The sequence below is a fragment of the Theropithecus gelada genome, chromosome 5, assembly GCF_003255815.1.
Source record: "Theropithecus gelada isolate Dixy chromosome 5, Tgel_1.0, whole genome shotgun sequence".
Classification (NCBI taxonomy): Eukaryota; Metazoa; Chordata; class Mammalia; order Primates; family Cercopithecidae; genus Theropithecus; species Theropithecus gelada.
The window spans coordinates 152,878,021-152,899,941 of record NC_037672.1 but is presented as its reverse complement, the minus strand read 5'-3'; the positions used below and the strand labels follow the sequence as shown (position 1 = coordinate 152,899,941).

Below are 21,921 nucleotides of genomic sequence, written 5' to 3'. Positions count from 1 at the left end.
AGAGGCAAATGTTAAAGCCCTGACTTTTATTCCTGAAGCTGTGTCCTCTTACTAATTGTTATTGCCACCAACACAGTAACTCAGGGATACTTCCCAGTAGCTGTATCACAGATACCAAGCTTTCTTTACAATAGCAGATGGAAGACTGGAGAAGGTAAACATGAGCATTAAAGGCTTAAATGGTTCAAGAAAAAAAAAGTGAAAAAGTAAAATGAAAATGGATAAATTTACCAACAGTGTGGCTGAATCTCCTGGGTTCTCAAGCCTCATCTTGCAAGCTCTATCAGAAAACCTGCCCCCATCTTCACAGGATCATATGCCTTTGAATCCGTGGGTCTTTATAAAAGTATAGTCAGTAGTCAGTTCAGCCATAATGTGACACATATATTCCAGAAAATCACCACCTATGCGGAATTGAGCAGTAACATGACAGGGATTATGGGAGAAATGAGGTTAGGTCACGCTACCTAGGAACTTAATCAATGACCTATTTTTTAAAAGACAGAAAGCTAATAGACACAGTAGCACAGTTTAAACATGCTTACTGATTAAGAAATACGTAAATACTGTAATGAATATAGCAATTGACCTTGAAAAAAGACTCAAAGTTTGCTGAGGACATGGGAGTTGGAAGGGCTACAGCTTGTGAGTTATTCTGAAGTGGTGGAAGGAGGTGCCTTTGAAATAGGAAGGAAAGTGGTAAGAGCAGATGTGGGTGGGAATGACCTATAATGCGTAGTGAACCCACCTAGCTGGCAGATGTTTGAGGGGTGCGTGCATGCTTTGCTGACATCCCCTACCTGTCTGCACCCCTCACTGTTGGCATAGGGAATAGCTGCCAACTAGGGAAAGTCAAACCCGTAACGAGAGGTGGATAGTCTCAATTTGTCTGCAGTGGAAACCTCAACAGATCATTCAGCCTTCCCTCGTATGGAAAGTGTTTCTGTCCCAGCAGTTTCTCAGTCAATGTCTAGTTAGAATGATTTTTGCTTCTCAGATTCTATCTTCATTTTTGTACATTAAGTTTTACCACCGAATCATTTGCTTTATTACTGGATTTGTAATAACATGTGAATTAGACATAAATAGAATCCTTTCAAAAATGGTCCACAGTGTATTAAAGAGGGAACTTTTAATTAGGGATCTTTAATTAAAGGAATATTCGAGAGACTCTTTTTTTTTAAAGCAGAAACTGCCCTTGTGGCTTGACTAAAACTGGCTATAGGGGTGGTGTCAGCAGCTTGTATTCACCTTTTTTCTTTTTCTTTTTTTGTTTTTTTGAGATAGAGTCTCGCTCTGTCACCCAGGCTGGAGCGCAGTGGTGTGATCTCGGCTCACTGCAACCTCCACCTCCCAGGTTCAAGCGATTGTCCTGCCTCAGCCTCCTGAGTAGCTGGGATTACAGGTGCGCCCCACCATGCCCAGCTAATTTTTGTATTTTTAGTAGAAACAGGTTTTCACCTTGTTGGTCAGGCTCGTCTTGAACTCCTGACCTCATGATCTGCCTGCCTTGGCCTCCCAAAGTGCTGGGATTACAGGCGTGAGCCACCCTGTGTTCACCTTTGTTGAAGTTTGGAGACCCTGCTGTATAGTGAGTGTTTTTACTATGCCATAGGCACGAGAGATATAACCTTTAAAAGAGCACTTAAAGCCATAAAGTTGCTCAAAATGTAACTCTGCAAAGATATCCAATTGTCATTCCTTTTTTTTTTTTTTTTTTTTTTTTTGATCTAAGTCTGCCACACATGGCCCTCTGGTTATGTCAGGTTCATCCAATCTCAAATCTACTCTCCTCTGCCTTCTCTGTGGATCCTTCTTCCTTTTACGGGATCCTATGATCCCTGATTTCATTCCCTTTGTCTCCTCTCTTTCTTTCAGGACTAGTTCTTTTATTCTTTTGTTCTAGTTTGTTCAGTGAAAGCAAGTTAATAGATCCACTATCAGCATGATCGGCAGCCAATACTGGAGTAATGACTAATATGGGTTTATATCCTTAGGACATTTCATGTGCATCCACTATAAGCATACTTAATAGGGTATCTTTATAGCCTAAAAAGTAATTCATTAATATTTATTAATTCTCTTATCTCCATCAGCTATAATGAGCACAACATACATCTTTCCCCTCCTCACCCTTAGGATGGAAGTGGTATATGACCATGGAAGCAGAGTGTCCTGAAAAAAGCAAGGGGGATGGAAGGATGGAGTGGGAGTCAGCACACGCTCTCCAGCAGAAAAGCCACCTACAAAGAGAAGTCACATATTCAGTGAACTGAATAGTCTTTTAGAAGATCATCAGTTAGCCCAAGTATTTCCTCAGTCTCTAAAAATTCACCCTTACCTTGCATTGCCAAATTTAGAATAGTAATAATGCTGACAACATGAACTAATAATTAAATGATGCTCAGAAGAGACTTTTGGTTTTCTCTTTTTTTCAATTTAAAAATCTAGAGGATAGGCATATATACTGTGTAGGTTTCCAGATTCTGGAAACCTTACTTGATTTGATAACGTTATATTTAGAGATGCTGGGAAGTTGATTTAAACCCTATAAATACTACCCCTTTTTCTATTTTTAAACAGTGTGGAGGATGCTGGGCCTTCAGCGTGGTGGGGGCAGTGGAATCTGCATATGCAATAAAAGGGAAGCCCCTGGAAGACCTAAGTGTCCAGCAGGTCATTGACTGTTCGTATACTAATTATGGCTGCAATGGAGGCTCTACTCTCAATGCTTTGAACTGGTTAAACAAGGTAACTAGTCTCTCAGCCTTTTAAACTCTTTATTTCCTTTTCTGCTTGTTTACTGTGTGTTCAAAATTCAGACAGTTTGTTCACATATATTAAATAATGTTTCCATGCTCAGAAATGTAGATGATCAAAGTTTGAAGTAATTAATCAGAATATTTAAAAAGAATCATTTCTAGGCAAAGCAATTGTCAAGAAATCAAAAGAGGAAAAATCTGAAGTCTGTCTTCAGAGAAATATTTATATTTATTTCTTGACATTTCTTAGTATATACATGCTTTTTTGCAGATCTGAGTATCTCATAATTCCCCAGAAAGTTGAGAATATATGATTTTTTTATTTTCATGGAATTTCTGAATGTTAAGGTTAAAAGGGAATTAGAGACTAAGTAATCTTTTACCTCTTTTTTTTTTTTTTTTTTTTTTTTGAGACAGCATCTCACTCTGTCACCCAGGCTGGAGTACACTGGCACAATCTTGGCTCATTGCAATCTCCGCTTCCCGGGTTCAAGCAATTCTGCTGCCTCAGCCTCCTGAGTAGCTAGGACTACAGGTGCCCATTACCACACTCGGCTAATTTTTTTGGTGGTTTTTTTTGTTTTGTTTTGTTTTCTTTTTTTAGTAGAGATGTGGTTTCATCATATTGGCCAGGCTGATCTCGAACTCCTGACCTTGTGATCCACCCGCCTCAGCCTCCCAAAGTACTGGGATTACAGGCATGAGCCACCGTGCCCAGCCTGTATCTCTTTTTATAGATGAAGAAATGAAGCCTGAGATGTGAGATCATGTTGCCAAGTCAGTAGCTGAGATGGAGTTGTACCTTCATTCCCCGACCTCTCACAGTAGGATTTGCTCAGTATACCCCAGTGTCCCTCAGTGTTCTTAGGACTTGCCCTGACAGTGTCCCAGATCCGATATCAACTGCATGAAATTTGCCAATAAGGGTGCTGTTGGGTTCTGTAAAACGTCATCAAGCCAGAGTTTCCCAAACCTGAATTCTCTTCCATTATCCATTGGTTGCATTTTTAATCACGTATTCCAGGAGCTGCTCTGTACACATTGTAGACAGCAATGAATTATGAGTCTCCTCCTTTTCATTAGCCTAGCATTCAAAAAGGGAGGATTTTGTACAGATAACTATGAAGTATTTGACACATGCTATATGAATGGCATAAAAGTGAAGTGATAGAAAGAATGCTTGGCTTACCCATTGCCTGTGTATAAACCACCGAATGGAGTCTGAAGGACTTGGCAGAACCGGAAGCACTGGGAGGAAAGTGAGCTGTCCTATAGCACCGTCAGGAGAAAGATGACAAGATTGTTATTAGATCCATGGAGGATCTACAAAAGGATGCTGTAAGATACAGAGAAGTAAGGGAGAAGGAAAGATATTGACTCCAAATGTCTAGGCTATCCAGAACAAGGTGCTTGTTCTGGATAGATTTAATTTATAATGTTAAAAGCCCAAAGTATAGGCTGGGCACAATGCCTCACGCCTATAATCCCAGTATTTCGGGAGGCCAAGACAGGTGGATTTGTTGAGTCCAGGAGTTTAAGACCAGCCTGGGCAACAGAGTGAGACCCCGTCTTTACAAAAAATACAAAAAATTAGCCTGGTGTGGTGGCTCATACCTGTAGTCACAGCTACTGGGGAGACGGAGCCCAGGAGGTGGAGGTTGCAGTGAGACAAGATCGAGCCACTGCACTCCAGCCTGAACAACAGAACAAGACTCTGTCTCAAGAAAGAAAAGCGAAAGAATGCAAAGTATATGCACATGATGGAGGTGTGTGAAACTGAATCTGTTTTGACACAGTGAAGTAAGTTCTATTTGATTTACAAAACAATTGACAGTAAACATTTTCAGTGATTGTTTTCTTTTAGATGCAAGTAAAACTGGTGAAAGATTCAGAATATCCTTTTAAAGCACAAAATGGTCTGTGCCATTACTTTTCTGGTTCACATTCTGGATTTTCAATCAAAGGTTATTCTGCATATGACTTCAGGTAAATGTCTTATTGTATTACGTTTTTCTTTATATATTTTAAATTTATGATCTGTTGACTAGTTAATAATTTGATTGAAGGCATCAGTGCATACTCTTAATCGTTGTAAAACCTGCTTTTTACTAGAAAGAGTAGCAATTACAATGAAATGTTGTAAATGTTGTTTCTTAATTATAATCTACTTAATTTTATAGTAGATTATATATTTACTATATAATTTTATATATAGTATATTATATATTTTATATATAATATATATCATATATATAATATATATCATATATATATTAAGTAGATATACTTAATTATATAGTAGATATGTTGTTTCTTAATTATAATCTACTTAAGTGTCATTGCAATAGAAATGAAAAATGAAAAATTTAAATTCTGTTTAAGGAATAATTTATATGTATATTTATTTGTTATGTTTTATATTTTATTATACTTATAAATTATTGGTGCATAATTTATATTTATATTTATCACCTTCATCTTATCAAATTTAGGTGTTTTAATACCATTAGCATATTTCAATCTTAATGGTGAGTCCATCCAGAATTGCTTTGTGCAGCTAATATCATACAGGCTACATATCAGGAAGCATATTTTAAATACCATTTATGTTCTTTGCATTTTTCAAGACATCAGCCATTTGAAAAATATAACACAAAAATTCAGATTAGAAACAAGAGGGAAGCGTATATTACTGAAGATAAATTATGTAGCATACACTATAAGCATGATGGGAATGTAGGGATAGATAAAGACAGGCTGAGGGAAAGGACTTGTGTTGAGATTGAAGGGCAAGATAACTTTGGATAGTTTGGGGGGGAAACAATCATTAAAAATGCTTTAAAAACACATGAAAAACACAGAGCTGGCTGGAGACTCATCATGACCATTTGATAGAGTTCATGGGAGAAAAGGACAAAGAGAGACCCAACCAACTCCCGGCTTCATTAAGAAAATATATGATGGGAACTTTGCAGTCTTTTGAAACAGAGAAAACAGAGGAACTAAATTAAATTTGGATAAGGTAACAGAATGCCCTATGACTTAGTGGTCCTGAATATAAAAGAATCCCTTGATCCAGATGGTATCTACCCAGGGGATCTGAAAGAAATCAAGGGTGAAATTGCATCCTTGAACAAAATGTACCCGTTTAAATGAGCATAAGTGTGCCAGAGAACTGGCAGGTTGTCAACACAACTCTGGTCTGCAACAAGGGTCCTCAGGGTGACCCTAGGAACCATGTACCAGGCAGCCTTAATTCCACAGCTGGCAGGCTACGTAGGACTTATAATGAAATGTTCAGGGTCGCTGAGTACCTTGGTCAACATCTCCTTTGAGGGTAACGGTAATGTGCTTTCTAAAATGAGAAAGTATGCCCTATAAACTGTGACTTCCTTGAGAGTATAAGGGAAGGATGTGTACAAGAAAAAACTAGATTTACAAAATATCATTAAAAGGGATTAAGGGAATCCCTTGTCATGGTAGGAAATTGAAGAATAATAGGCATTAGTCTGAATTAAGGGAAAGAGAGAATGCAGGAGTTATTGGCATTGGGCCTTTGATTAGGAAGGAAGAGGTCCCGATCAAAATCTCTTGTTTATATTGAAGATTAAACTCTAACAATACAATGCTAAGCTGATAGCATTTGACTGCAGGAAGATCTTTCTTTGATTTATGTATTCATTCAGATATTTACTGACTTTTTTTTAAGTTCAGGGAATTTGGCAAAGAACAAAACAGACAAAAACCTTGTCTTCATTAGTAATTGAGACAGACAATCAACAAAAAATAAAAATGCATATGGCATGTTAACTGTAATAATTTCCAAAGAGAACAAAAGAAAACAGTGGGAGGAAGAGGAAAGATCTGGTGGTAGGGGGAGTGTACAATTTGAGAAAGGGTTGCCTAGCAGGGTCTCACTCACTGAAAAGGTTATGTTCAAGTGAATACGTGGAGAAGTGTGTGGACTTAACCACACAGATATCTGGGGGAAAATTGTTCCAAGCAGAGAGGCTGTAAATGCAAAGATCATGAAGCAGAAACATGTCTCGCATGTTAGAACAATGATGAAGCCACTGTGGCTGCAGTGTGGAGAAAAAAGACAAGACTAGTAGGAGATGAGGTCATACTGTCCCTGTATTAGTCTGTTTTCATACTGCTGATAAAGACATACCCAAGACTGGGAAGAAAAAGAGGTTTAATTGGACTTACAGTTCCACATGGCTGAGGAGCCCTCAGAATCATGGCGGGAGGCAAAAGGCACTTCTTACGTGGTAGCGGCAAGAGGAAATGAGGAAGAAGCAAAAGCAGAATCCCCTGATAAACCTATAAGATCTTGTGAGACTTATTCACTGTCACGAGAATAGCATGGGAAAGACCAGCCCCCATGAATTCAATTACCTCCCTCTGGGTCCCTCCACAACATATGGGAATTCTGGGAGATACAATTCAAGCTGAGACTTGGGTGGGGGCACAGTCAAACCATATCATTCCATCCCTGGCCCCTCCAAATCTCATGTCCTCACACTTCAAAACCAATCATGCCTTCCCAACAGTCCCCCAAAGTCTTAACTCATTTCAGCATTAACCCAAAAGTCCACAGTCTAAAGTGTCATCTGAGAAAAGAGAAGTCCCTTCTGCCTATGAGCCTGTAAAATCAAAAGCAAGCTAATTACTTCCTAGATACTATAGGGATACAGGTACTGGGTAAATACAGCCATTCCAAGTGGGAGAAATTGGCCAAAACAGTGGGGTTACAGGGCCCATGCAATGCCAAAATCCAGCAGGCAGTCAAATTTTGAAGTTCCAAAATGATCTCCTTTGATTCCAGATCTCACATCCAGGTCATGCTGATGCAAGATGTGGGTTCCCATGGTCTTGGGCAGCTCTACCTCTGTGCGTTGCAGGGTACAGCCTCCCTCCTGGCTGCTTTCATGGTCTGGCATTGAGTGTCTGCGGCTTTTCCAGGTGCATGGTGCAAGCTGTCAGTGGATCTACCATTCTGGGGACTGGAGGACAGTGGCCCTCTTCTCACAACTCCCGTGGGACTCTTTCGGGGTCAGACACCGCACGTTTTTCTTCTGCACTGCCCAAGCAGAGGTTTTCATGAAGGCCCTGCTCCTGCAGCAAACTTTTGCCTGTGCATCCAGGCATTTCCGTATATCTTCTGAAATCTAGGTGGAGGTTCCCAAATCTCAGTTCTTGGCTTCTGTGCACCCACAGACTCAACCCCAAATGGAAGCTGCCAAGGCCACATCCTGAGCTCTTTGTTGGCCCCTTTGAGCCATGGCTGGAGCATCTGGGACACAGGGCACTAAGTCCCTAGGCTGCACACAGCATGAGGACCCTGGGCCTAGCCCACGAAACCACATTTTCCTCCTGGGCCTCCAGGCTTGTGATGGGAGGGGCTGCCATGAAGGTATCTGACATAACCTGAAGACATTTTCCCCATGATCTTGGGGATTAACATTAGGCTCCTTGCTACTTATGCAAATTTCTGCAGCTGGCTTGAATTTCTCCTCAAAAAATGGGTTTTTCTTTTCTACGGCATCATCCGGTTGCAAATTTTCTGAACTTTTATGCTCTTTTTATGTTTTCCTTTTAAAATGGAATGCTTTTAACAGCACCCAAGTCACCTTTTGAATGCTTTGCTGCTTAGAAATTTCTTCCACCAGATACCCTAAATCATCTCTCCCAAGTTCAAAGTTCCACAAATCTCTATGGCAGTGGCAAAATGCTGCCAGTCTATTTCCTAAAACATAACAAGAGTCACCTTTGCTCCATTTCCCACAAGTTTCTTATCTCCATCTGAAACCACCTCAGCTTGGACCTAATTATTGTCCATATCACTATTGGCATTTTGGGCAAAGCCATTCAACAAGTCTCTAGGAAGTTCCAAACTTTCCCACATTTTCCTTCTTCTGAGCCCTTGAAATTGTTCCAGCCCTCTGCCTATTACCCAGTTCGAAAGTCACTTCCACATTTTCGGGTATCTTTCCAGCAATGCCCCACTCTACTAATACCAAGTTACTGTATTAGTCCATTTTCATGCTGCTGATAAAGACATACCCGAGACTGGGAAGAAAAAGAGATTTAATTGGACTTACAGTTCCACATGACTGGGGAGACCTTAGAATCATGGTGGGAGGTGAAAGGCACTTCTTACACTTCTTACATGGCAGTGGCAAGAGAAATTGAGGAAGAAGCAAAAGCGGACACTCCTGATGAAACCATCAGATCTCATGAGACTTATTTACTATCACGAGAATAGCACTGGAAAGACTGGCCCCCATGATTGAATTACCTCACCCTGGCTTCCTCCCACAGCACATGGGAATTCTGGGAGATACAGTTCAATTTGAGACTTGGGTGGAGACACAGCCAAACCATATCAGTCCCCAGGCAGTAGCAGCCTTAGAACAGGGTATTAGAAGAATGGCCTTGGAGATGAGAGATGAGGGGTATGTATAGATTCATACCCTAAACAGAGGGTAAAGCCCTACACAGTTTTTTATTGGAGAGTCTAGGAGGATTCCCGGCCTTTTGATCTGAATGACTGAAAAATAGAATTACCATTAATGAAACTTGAAAGTCTAAGACAGGAACAGATTTAGAAGGAAACAGCAAGAGTTCAGTTGGAACACCTAGGAAGTGATCCCAGGAAAGATTGGTAGTGGGGTGGGAAAATGAGAGAACCAGGGCAGCAGGGTTTCTTGATTAAGCCAGTTAGTGCTGTGGCTAACCTCGTGCTTAGTCCTGCTGGGGAACTCTGGCGGCCAGGGTAAAATGTACACTTCAGTGCCATCCCACCCAAATTGATGATTGTTGTCTTCCCTGGTTCATTAGTTGAGGGTGCAGCTGGGGATAGAGATGGGGACTGGGCTTGCTTTCCGGGCTCTAGGAGGAAAACAGCTCAGGGAAAGGGCTGCAGGATCTCATTGTTGCAAGTTGGGTGAGTGTGCATTGCATTGGTGACACCCTGAGGATGTGGGAAGGTCTTCCAAAGCATTTGCTCTAACTGGGCACAAGACCTGGTCCTTTGTACTTCAATATATTATTTCCATATAGGATGGATGCCTGAGACTCAGGGAGGGCCATACAGCTCATAAACTGTGGAGTCGGATTAGAACTCGTATCTGTTCAACTCTAAAGCTTGTGTTTTTACTCCCAACACTATTGGTAAGGTCATGAGGTCTTAGGTTTTCAGCCAAACACTCTTTAAAACATTATACAGAACCCAAACACATCTAAGAAGGGAAAAAAATCCTCTAAAACATAAAAATATAATCTAATTTTAAAGCAAAATGATCCCCAGGGTTCTTCATGAATTTTTATCAGACCCCAGAAATTTCAGAACTCAAACTAGAATATGAGAATGACTATGTAAATAAACAAAAACTGTAGGAACCTACTACATATAACAATAGTCAGAAAAATTCAGACACAGTGTAACGCACTGAATTCTAGGGAAGATGAGATGGAAATCTACATCATGAACTGTCGGTAAGAGGTCAGACTTGCCTTCATTGCCGCATCTTGATGACAATAAAATTTAGGAAAATTCTTTGAAGACTGTAGGTTTTGGAAATTATTAATCTGTGAAATGAATAGTAAACTCATGGAATCAATGTTTGATAATATAGCCATTATCAAGAATGTACATGTTGATAGTAGTTCTATATTGGGTTAATAATGAAAATTAAAATGCTGTCTGGAGCATATTTGAACTCTCTAAAACCTGACATCTTTCTGAAAGACAAATGATAGCAATGCCACTCAATTCTGGGGCCAAATGGAACATTTGCCTCTGCTTATGACTGAGGCTTGTCATTCTATTTCTTACTTCTAATCTTTGATATCTTTTCTTCAGCTCTAACCCAAATCAGGGATTATTACTAAATTGTTTCTTTGATTCTGCAATGTCAGTTACCCTTTGCATTCTAAAAATATTCCTTCTTCTTGATCTTTCTGCTTTTCTCCTGATGTCCCTGAAACTGGATCTTTGATGAGATGAACTTCCAGTAATCCTTTGTTATCTCAAATTGGTGGAGACAGCTGTGTTCTGGTTGATAGAGAGATTATTATATATATATCATGTTTAAATCAGGAAATACTCAAAGAATTTTGATACAATAAGATGTACTTTATACACTAAATCCTATGGGGAACAAAATTAGTTATTAGATAAGTTAGAAATGAGGGAAATAAATAATCCTTATTGTAAACTTTGAGTATAACTTATATGCTGGGCATGCTACATAATTCATGTCTTGCAAAATTATATCCCATAATTTTATCCTTATATTGATTCTGCATAGTAGGTTGAAGGGCTGCAGTGTATAGTTGGAATCTGAACCCAGGTGTGGGATAATTAAAAACCTGTAACCTATCATGACCCTTTTAAAAACTTTACAATTTTGCCTGTCTCAGGATCATCTTAGTTAATATGAACTGTGTTACAGTAGCAAAAATTAGAAATGTCTGCTTATGTCAAAAAGCAGATATTCGTGCTAATAGATAACATGAATAAATGTATAAAATGAGTATATAGTTTCTATTTCAATAAATTCCATTATTATGCAGTCAACTTTTTGCTCCTCTGTGGACAAAATATTCCCTCTCTAGAAACTGGTCTCCAGCTGGTCATCATGAAAGATTATTTACTCTTTCAAGCCACTAATCCACCCCTGGCTTGCTGTAGCAGTAAACTACAAAATGCTATCTTACTGGCTTGAACTACTAGGAACTTGTTTCAGTATCCTTCACCCAGAAAGCTGTCCTTTGAAAAATGTCAATAATGATTTGATCACTCACTTGTAAGATCGATGAAGGACAAATGTTGTATAATATGAGACTTTATGTCCGTGCGTGAAAGCAATAATTGTGTATTTTGCAGTCTTCACAGTCTAACACCTAGTTCATCTGGCATCCTAACATTTGTCTTTTTAAAATATTTGTTTAACATTTCTACTATTGTATAATTATATTAGCCACTTTTGAGTAGCCCTTCCCTATAATTTCTATATTTGAAAGTGACTAACATAAGTTAGTCTCTTGATTCTCACAGTATGGCAGAGATGGCAAGTTATCTCCAAATATCCAGTCTTTCCACTTTCCTTAATAAAAGAAGCCCTATATCTTCACTGACTTTCCAGCCAGCTACAGAACTCATTCCCCATCTTCCTTTAAGCTAGACTTAGTCATATGACTGAGTTCTGGCCAATGAAATCTGTGAAGATATATGTGGAAGTGTTGTGTGTTATTTCTGGGAAGTCTTTTCAACAGAGATGTACTACTTCTCCTTTCTACTGTCTTAAATATGGGTTAAATGGCTGGAGTCCCAGCAGCCATCTTGGACCATGAATGGACCCTGAAAATGGAGACCTTTGAATAGCAACACAATGATAGAGAAAGAGCTTGGGTTCTTGATATCCTGTAACCCTATCCCAACCATAGACTACCAATCTCTCCGACTTAGCTTCCATTGTTTAGGTCCTTTGTAACTGCAACCAAACCTACTCAGAATCATACACAGATTATATAAATCATTGTTATTTTTACCTTAAAAACTAAATTTTCTAACCAAATATTTCCTCTTTTGGTAGTAACCAAGAAGATGAAATGGCAAAAGCACTTCTTACCTTTGGCCCTTTGGTAGTCATAGTAGATGCAGTGAGCTGGCAAGATTATCTGGGAGGCATTATACAGCATCACTGCTCTAGTGGAGAAGCAAATCATGCAGTTCTCATAACTGGGTTTGATAAAACAGGTAAGTGCTGATAAGACTCAGTTGATTGCTTTCCAGCTTGGATGCTGACCGCAACATGATCACCATCCTGTAGAACGTTGAAATTTGGTTCTGCTATGGCTAAGTCCTCATAAGACCTTCACAACTTCTCAACAATCTTATAGGTGTAAATGTGCTGAGCCCAGCTTGGTCGTGGAGACCCTAACCCAGTGGCACTAGAGGAATTAAAGACACACACACAAAATACAGAGTGTGGAGTGGGAAATCAGGGGTGTCAGAGCCTTCAGAGCTGAGAGCCCTGAACAGAGCTTTACCCACATATTTATTGACTGCAAGCCAATGATAAGCATTGTTTCTGTAGATTATAGGTTAACTAAAAGTATTCCTTATGGGAAATAAAGACATGGGCTGAAATAAAGGGATGGGTCTGGCTAGTTATCTGCAGCAGGAGCATGTCCTCAAGGAACAGATTGCTCATGCTATTATTGTGGTTTAAGAATGCCTTTAAGCAGTTTCCTGCCCTGAGTTCGGCCAGGTTTTCCTTGCCCTCATTCCGGTAAACCCACAACCTTCCAGCGTGGGCGTCATGGCCATCACAAACATGTCACAGTGCTGCAGAGATTTTGTTTATGGCCAGTTTAGGGGCCAGTTTATGGCCAGATTTGGGGGACCTGTTCCCAATATAAATGTCTTGTCAGATTCCACCTGTCAACTTTTGGGTGGATATCTTGTTAAAATGATGATAATTTTTATCAATATAAAACTATCTGGAATATTTAGAATAATTGTTGGGAAAAGGTAAGTGCATATTATTTTATCATATGTATGTATCAGTTCTTTGTTTCTTTTTCTCATTCATTGGAAATTGGTGTTTGTTTTCATTTTATGCAGTCCCTGTATAAAGGGAAGTGAATTCAAGCATATATTTCTACTGACTGGAGTGTGTCCCGAAGTACTGCTCAGGTTTACTTAGTTAAAATAAAGTAGTTTAAGTTACATTACATTTTTAATCTTCTTCTCAGAGCTACTATCCTTATCAAGAATCCAACTTAAAGAAACTTAAACATTCATAACAAATTTGAGTTTTCAGAATTAGTTACCATTTATGTTTCATTGTAGGAAGCACTCCATATTGGATTGTGCGGAATTCTTGGGGAAGTTCATGGGGAGTAGATGGTTACGCCCATGTCAAAATGGGAAGTAATGTTTGTGGTAAGTCATAAATTTGTGTTTAGAACCTCGAGATAAATATTAAGGAGATTATTTGAATATTTTAGAGTTACAATATACTCAAATCACTTTAGCAGTAATAGTTTTTGTCCTTTAACCAAATGATGAACAAAAAAAGTATTTTACAAGAGGAACTGTTAAACATATTAGTATTTGAAAAAGGAAGAGGGACCTTAGTAAAAAATGTATGTTACATGTATATCTTAAAACATAAGATAAAGTAATAATTTACCAAGGTTAATTACTTTAAAAACGAGATAAACACAAAGCTTAGGAGAGTGGACTCCTGCAGAAATGTCTTCTTGTTCCAAATTTATATTTCATAACTATAACGTTTTCTTAATTTGTGTATTGTAATATCTGCTCAATGACTATCAAAAGTTTTTCTGTGTTTTCAAATATATTGAAACTGAGCATTAGTATTGTTTGTGACTTCATATGCCCTTTGCCATCTACAAAATTCTAGCAAAACACCCACTAGAATTGAGAGGCTTAGGCAAATACCAAACATGCTTTTTTATTGAATGACAACTTTTTTTTCTTTTTGAGATGGAGTCTCACTCTGTCTCCCAGGCTGGAATGCAGTGGTGCGATCTCGGCTCACTGCCACCTCCGCCTCCCGGGTTCACACCATTCTCCTGCCTCAGCCTCCTGATTACCTGGGACTACAGAGGCCCACCACCATGCCCGGCTAATTTTTTGTTTTTGTATTTTCAGTGGAGACAGGGTTTCACCATGTTAGCCAGGATGGTCTCGATCTCCTGACCTCGTGATCCGCCCTCCTCGGCCTCCCAAAGTGCTGGGATTACAGGCGTGAGCCACCATGCCCGGCCTGAATGACAACTTTTTAAATGGACCACCAACCAAACTAAAATAGCTGGTTAAGAATTTTAACTATGTTATAAAACTATATTCAAACCTATATTCTAAAACTTTTGGTTTAGAAATCAGCGTATTTTCTGAATCAAGCTAGACCCAAACTGAGTTACATATTAGAGCAATCATGTCATTTCTCATTATAATTTGTTCCAACATATATACAATTTTTTAAAAATGCAGAATTTTTCAGATTATGAGACTGATTAGTTACAGAAAAATTTGAAAGTTTATGTTTAATGATTATTATCCAATCATTCCATAAGGCAGAATCCATGAGAGTTCATGAGTGATCTATTTTGTCACCCTGATGAGACAGTTTTAATAAGTTATTCATTGAAAAAAGTCAACATCACAGAAATATATTGGCCAGAGCACTAGCAACCCCATCAGGCCTCCACTTTTCAGCATTACTGGGAGCTTGTACATCTTTGGAACTTGCAGATAAATTACTGATGTTGGCCGGGCGCAGTGACTCACGCCTGTAATCCCAGCACTTTGGGAGGCCGAGGCGGGCGGATCACAAGGTCTGGAGTTCAAGACCAGCCTGACCAACATGATGAAATCCCGTCTCTACTAAAAATACAAAACTTAGCCAGGCATGGTGGTGCGTGCCTGTAATCCCAGCTACTTGGGAGGCTGAGGCAGGAGAATCGCTTGAACCTGGGAGACGGAGGTTGCAGTGAGCCAAGATCAGGTCTCTGCACTCCAGCTGGGCAACAGAACAAAACCCTGTCTCAGAAAAAAAAAAAAAAAAAAAAATTACTGATGCTAATCATTGAACTCTTGCTGGTAAACATATATTATGTCTGACTGCAGCAGTGGTGGATCTTGGATTTGGGCTGAGGGGTGACTGCTTTCAAACCTCTGACAGGAGTGTTAAAATAACATAATTCAAATATTGGTTATAATTGCCTCAGTTATAACTACATCCCTCACCACAGCCTTTCTCCATCCCTCAGCTACTAAGGTTGAGTGGAGATCATTTCTGCTCTCCACCTGCTTTCATAATATAAATCTTTAAGGGCATGCCTGGTTAGTGATCATACAAGGATTGAAATTCTTCCTGAAAGTGAATATGCCCTGAAAGTTACAATGATGTCATATTACTCTTATGAACAATGGTATAAGGCAGATAGTATTTCATAGCTGCAAGAGATTTCGAAGATATGGTAAGTTACAATAAAAACCAGTCTTCGGATAGGCTAGTTATTGCTTTTGCCATGATGTTGCAGTCTGTGTTCTTGTGTGTAAAGAAAGCATAGCACACTTGTGATTTATTAAAGTTTTACCCACATTCAAATTTTAGAATTTGAGTTATGAAATTGCATTTAAAATAATTTCTTAAGTTATTTTGCCTCTAAGAAATAATGTATTAGTTCAATACAGATTCCAGATGCATACATTTATTCAGTTAACAAGTAGTTTTTGTTGTCGATTTTTAAAATCTTTAAAATTATTTTAGTTTCTTAAAACGAAAATATTAGGCATACTTCTAATATGCCTAATCTCTTCTAATATCTGCCTTTGATGATACCATGTTTACATGGACAAGCTGTGATAAGTATTACATTATTTTCTTAGTAGGTACTAACTCTTTCTGAACCCAAATGAAAAATTGCTTTATTTTACAATTTCAAAAGCATCTAAAGAGGAAATAGACCAATGATTCCTTTTTTCCCCTTAGGTATTGCAGATTCTGTTTCTTCTATATTTGTGTGACATGTTGGGCAGATGAAGAGACAGCTACAAAATGAAGGTTTTCATAATGCAGTGTAACATAATGCATTTCTAATACTCTTTCTCAAAGTGTTATTCAACTTCAAGTTTCAGCAACTACCTACAAAAGATTCTAAGACCCGGTAGTATTTAACCTAAGTTTCAGAATGTTACCTTCTTGTAGGGAGATGGACAACCAAAGTCAGTGGGACACACTCCAGCGCAGAAGGCTGCAAGGAAGCCGATGGAAGAGTTTCCTGCCCTGAGAGGAAATTCAGATTAGGAAATATTTTAGGTCACTGCAACTGGGGGAGGCTGCTGTTTACTTTTGTTTGCTTGTTATTTATTTGATTGTTTCTTATGAGATATTTCAGGTGGGATCAAAGAGGTCATAAGAATTTATTTTCTTTTGTGGGGTATAATTACTAGCTTTAGGTTACCCCTATACACAAGAATGGCCAACCTAAAATTTTGTGTTCCTTGTACAGTTCATCATATTAGCAGCCCTCTGAGATGGTATATTGGAAGGATTTGCAACACCAATTGCTTTACCTAAACAAATGGTGCTTACTCTTTGAACAGCAGAGTGACCACGTAGAAGGAAGGAAAAGGGTAAAATCCCTTCAGTTAAACTGAAATTAAATGAACAATAAGGCAACTACATAAGTAACTTCTAGTAGCATTGTCCAAGAGACAACTTACTGTTTGATAATTTTCATTGTGAATAGGAATCCAATAGATCATATTTCTTACTTTGTTCTTTTTATGCTGGAGAATAATATTTTGTTCTCTAGTATATCAAAATATCAAAATATTATCTCATATTTTCTCCCTCTCTTTCTCTTACTCTTTCTCAAGTTTTCCTGGTGGCTTTGCTTCCCTGACTAAAGAATTAAGTCTCATTTTTACTTTCCATTTCTATTTTCTGGCCACTTAGTTGGCTCCCTTTGTCTCTATACTTTTACCAACATTAGGATCTCACCTCTTCCTTCCTCCCCTAATTCATAGGCACCACTCCTATCAAAGTCCCATCTCTTACCCCTGGGTATCAGTCAATCTGTGAGTTTTCCAGACTCTGTTTCCCAGTTTTCCCCTTAGCTTTCCCGGTCTCCCATCTGAACTGCTTCTTTGTGCACCTGTTTTCCTTTCCCTTGGCTCCCGGTCTTGATTCCTGTGATCACTCTTGCATCACTAATTGCACAAGTGATTTCAGGTGCAATTCGCATCTGTGCAGTGATCAATAATCCAGTGTGCCTAGAAGGGACACTGTGTGCTGTTCATGACCTGCAACCAGGAAACAAGCCATTTCTTGTTAGCAGTGTGAGAATCTTATAGCAAAAGAGTTGACCTTCTGGTTGAATATAAGTACAACCATATTAAATGAGTCAATACAAGAAAACTATTTCTGATACTATGTACGTACATATTTCTTCTCTAAACTTTGTCATTCTTTTCTAATGTATATGATCTAACAAAAATGAAACATGAAATGCAGCAGCAACCACTAAAAAAATTCAAGGACATCTAATTTTTTCTGTCACTTTTGCCCTTTGTTTATCCTTCCCTGTGATTAGATAAACAAAATAAAAAAACAAAATGCTGTATTTCTCTTCTTACACCAATCAGAACCAATCCCAAAAGAATGTTTGTTGACTCAGGTTTAGAGGTGTTCCAGAAAGACAGATATTGACATTTTAATTGATAAATATTTTTATTATTCAGGCATGCCAGAAAAGAACTATGTCCTGCTTGTCTAGTTTGTATTTGCTACTGACTTTCTATGTGATATAAATGCATTTCTAATACTCTTTCTCAAGTTCTAAAGGATTTTTAAATTTCAAAATGATTAATATGTTTCTGCTGTTGTGGATTTTGATGATATTTACAATAAAACAACCTACATTTGACTTTGGTTTAAAAAGAACCTCTTCTTAAGTGTATGGCTTACATTTCATCAACACAGTATTAACGTGTTTTATATTTACCGTGTTTTCTCAGCTCTAAATTAATATATCCAGCTTTTGGTTTTCTCCATAGGCACTTTAACCTCAGTGTTTCCAAAACTCCATTCATCATCCTCCCTAACTCCTCCCACCGCTCCCAACAAAAATCTCCTTTACCTCCTAGAGCATCTATTTTGGTTAACAGAATCAACATTATGGAATCACCCAATCAATAAAATTAAGACAAATCCTAAACGTTTAAGCAGGTCATCTACACCTTGGTAACCCATCAATGAATTACCTACCTCCTGTGGCTACTGTCATTTCTTAGTTGCAATGTTCTTTAGTGTCATTTATCTCCATTTTTCAGTAGCCTACCCATTATACTCTATGTCCCTTAATCCAGACTCAGAGTCCGCTGATTCAGATCAATGTTCTCATAGTCCATCTACTTTGTTCCCCCTGCATTTACATTTCTCAAAGATATCAATTTTTCTGTTCACAACCATTCAAGGGTTCCCAGTGCCTATGATACCATGCGAGCTCTTTTAAGTGAGCTTTCATGAAGAAGCTCCTCTCTACCTTTTCAACCATGATTGCTGCTGTGCTGCATAGTTCAATCGCTCTTATGCTGTGCTCCAGCCATAACAAACTGCTTAAGTCAAAGCAACAAAATCCTCATCTAATAATTAGAAGTCATAATGAAAGTCATCAACATGTTTCTGGATGTAGTTTCACAAAGATCTCAAAGTGGATACTAAATTAGCCAACCTTACAGTGATTTTCTAACCCATTTAAAAAGTGGGTCATCAGCACTAGAAGCAAGTGTGACTGGGCAAGGGTGGGAACTTGCAGTCTAAATTATTTTGATATTTATGTTAAGAATAACTGATATATCCTTTGATAAAACTCTTGCAACTTCTAGCTTAGTCACACCAAGAAATATAGATGTAAAGAATGAAATATAACCGTATAGTCTATGATATGATTTGGCTGTGTCTTAACCCAAATCTCACCTTGAATTGTAATAATCCCCACATGTCAAGGGCAGAGCCAGGTGGAGATAATTGAATCATGAGGGGGGTTTCCCCCTACTGTTCTCATGGTAGTGAATAAGTCTCATGAGATCTGATGGTTTTATAAATGGGAGTTTCCCTGCACAAGTTCTCTTGCCTGCCACCATGTAAAACATGCCTTTGCTTCTTCTTTGCTTTCCACCATGATTGTGAAGCCTCCCCAACCATGTGGAATTGTGAGTTCATTAAACCTCTTTCCTTTATGACTTACCCAGTCTCAGGTATGTCTTTATTAGCAGCATAACAACAGACTAATACAACAGGCTAAGAAGGGAGTTACAGATTGGCCAGGGTGATTGACCAGGACTATCAAGATGAAATCAGTCTACTACTCCACAATGGAGGTAAGGGAGAGTAGGCGTGGAACACAGGAGATCCCTTGGAGTATCTCTTAGTATTGCCATGTCCTGTGATTAATGTCAGTGGGAAACTACAACAGCCCAATCCTGGCAGGACTGCAAATGGTCCAGACACTTCAGGAATGAAGGTTTGGGTCACTCCACCAGGTAAGAAACCACAACCTGCTGAAGTTCTTGCTGAAGGCAAAGAGAATAAGGAATGGGGGTAGTGGAATAAGGTAGTCATCAATAGCAGCTTCAGCCATGTGACAAGTTGCAGAAATGAGGACTGTAATTGTCATGAGTATTTCCTCCTTATTTTGTTGAGAACATGTTTGCACATATATACACTTGTACTAAGAAAATATATTCATTTTATTTCCTTTCTTTTTGCTTTATCATGTGATGTCAGTTTTGTTTACTTCATATCAACATTTAAGTGTTGTTAACTTTATGTAATAGCATTTGGGTTGGGGATTGGTGCACTTCCAGTTGTACAAAGGATAGCTGTACTGTATTAGGTGTAATTATGACCTTATTATTGTCTTTATTTGAAGATTATGTATGATTTCAGGAGATGTGAATGGGTTCAAGCTGACAGAGTTGTGATGGTTAATATTGAGTGTCAACTTGATTGGATTAAAGGATGCAAAGTATTGTTACTGGATGTGTTTGTGAGGGTGTTGCCAAAGGAGATTAACATTTGAGTCAGTGGACTGTGAGAGGCAGACCCACCCTCAGCCTGGGTGGGCACCATCTTATCAGCTGCCAGTGTGAAAGCAGGCATGGAAAGAACAGACCTGCTGAGTCTTCTGGCCTCCATCTTTCTCCCATGCTGGAGGCTTCCTGCCCTGGAACATCAGACTCCAAGTTCTTCAGCTTTTGGACACTTGGACTTACACCAGTGATTTGCCAGGGGCTCTGGGGCCTTCAGCCGCAGACTGAAGGCTACATTATTGGCTTCCCTACTTTTGAGGTATTGGGACTTGGACTGGCTTCCTGCTTGCAGACCTATTGTGGGACTTCATCTTGTAATTGTGTAAGTCAATACTCCTTAATAAACTCCCCTTCATATATACATCTATCCTATTAGTTTTGTCCCTTTGGAGAATCCCGACTAATACAGTCTATTAAAATAATGATAAACGTTGACAAATAACATTTGCACCAATATTCTAAGGCACTTTGGTGACAGAACATCTATTAACCTATTTTTTTCCTAAGAAATAGCAAAGCTTATAAAATAAGTACTTTTACCCCCAGATGGATAGGAAACTAGGCTTCAACTGATGATTGTACCAGATAGTTAATAAATGGCAGAGCCAGAATTTGCCCTCGAGCTTGTTGATTTCAAAGCTAGTGCCTTTTAGCCACCATGCCATTTGACTCTGTATTATATCAGCCTAGCCGCCATCAGATACTGTGTATACACACATACATGAGCACACAACAGTCATGGAGGCAAAAGCAATTATATACAATTCTGAGACAAACTAGATGATATGATCCTTATAAGAAAAAAACGCAATTGAAACCAAAGAATAGTTCAATTCCATCAAGAACTTACTGCTTGCTAGTGATAATGACTCTAGGTCAAGGTTGACATACATTTTAGATTTTTAAAATAATATTATGTATTTCCTCCCATAACAAAAATTTAAGTTTTCACAATAACCTGGCCAAGCTAGAAAAAGAAGACTAAAACTCATGTCTGATCGAAACTCTTAGCCTAATTAATGTCTTATTAGAAATGAACTGGGTCACTGCTCAGTCTGTGTCCTTTCTTCTGGAAAACACATCTTCTTTGAGGGGACTTCTTGCTCCTGCCTCAGTTCTGCATGCATTAGAGTTCACTGCACCTCCCAGATCACAAGCATGGGAGCTGGGGGAAAAGGTTTGCCCTGTGTGAGTCCAGTGGTGCTGGAAACTGGGACCCAGCCTGAGACAGAAGCTGTTCTACTACAGGAAAGAATAAAGCCAACATCTACAGAGAAGAGATGAGACAAAAAAGATCTCAGAGTGTTCCGGGAATATAGCACTCCAGGAACTGGACCCAGTCCTTGTGGCATCAGAGTTTCCAGGCTCCTCTTTCAAGGCTTTTTGGGCAGTGTTCATTTGAATTCTGCAAGCTGGTAATCCTCTAGTATATCCCCTCTAGACAAACTGCAGATAGGTTTCTGTCTTTGGTCATTAAGATTCCTAACAAATACAATCAATATTTCAAAAACAATA

General features: G+C 38.8%; 1 protein-coding gene across 1 annotated transcript in view; it reads left to right on the top strand.

The window, feature by feature from the left end:
• The window catches only part of CTSO (cathepsin O), a 29,971-nt gene extending 11,715 nt beyond the window's left edge, over positions 1-18,256 (top strand). Inside the window, exons 4-8 of the mRNA XM_025386198.1 lie at positions 2,584-2,751; positions 4,627-4,748; positions 12,365-12,528; positions 13,627-13,719; positions 16,301-18,256. Of these exons, the coding sequence (XP_025241983.1) occupies positions 2,584-2,751; positions 4,627-4,748; positions 12,365-12,528; positions 13,627-13,719; positions 16,301-16,335 (582 nt within the window). The 3' untranslated portion in view covers positions 16,336-18,256. The remainder of the gene's footprint in view (positions 1-2,583; positions 2,752-4,626; positions 4,749-12,364; positions 12,529-13,626; positions 13,720-16,300) is intronic.
• The last annotated feature ends 3,665 nt before the right edge of the window (positions 18,257-21,921 follow it).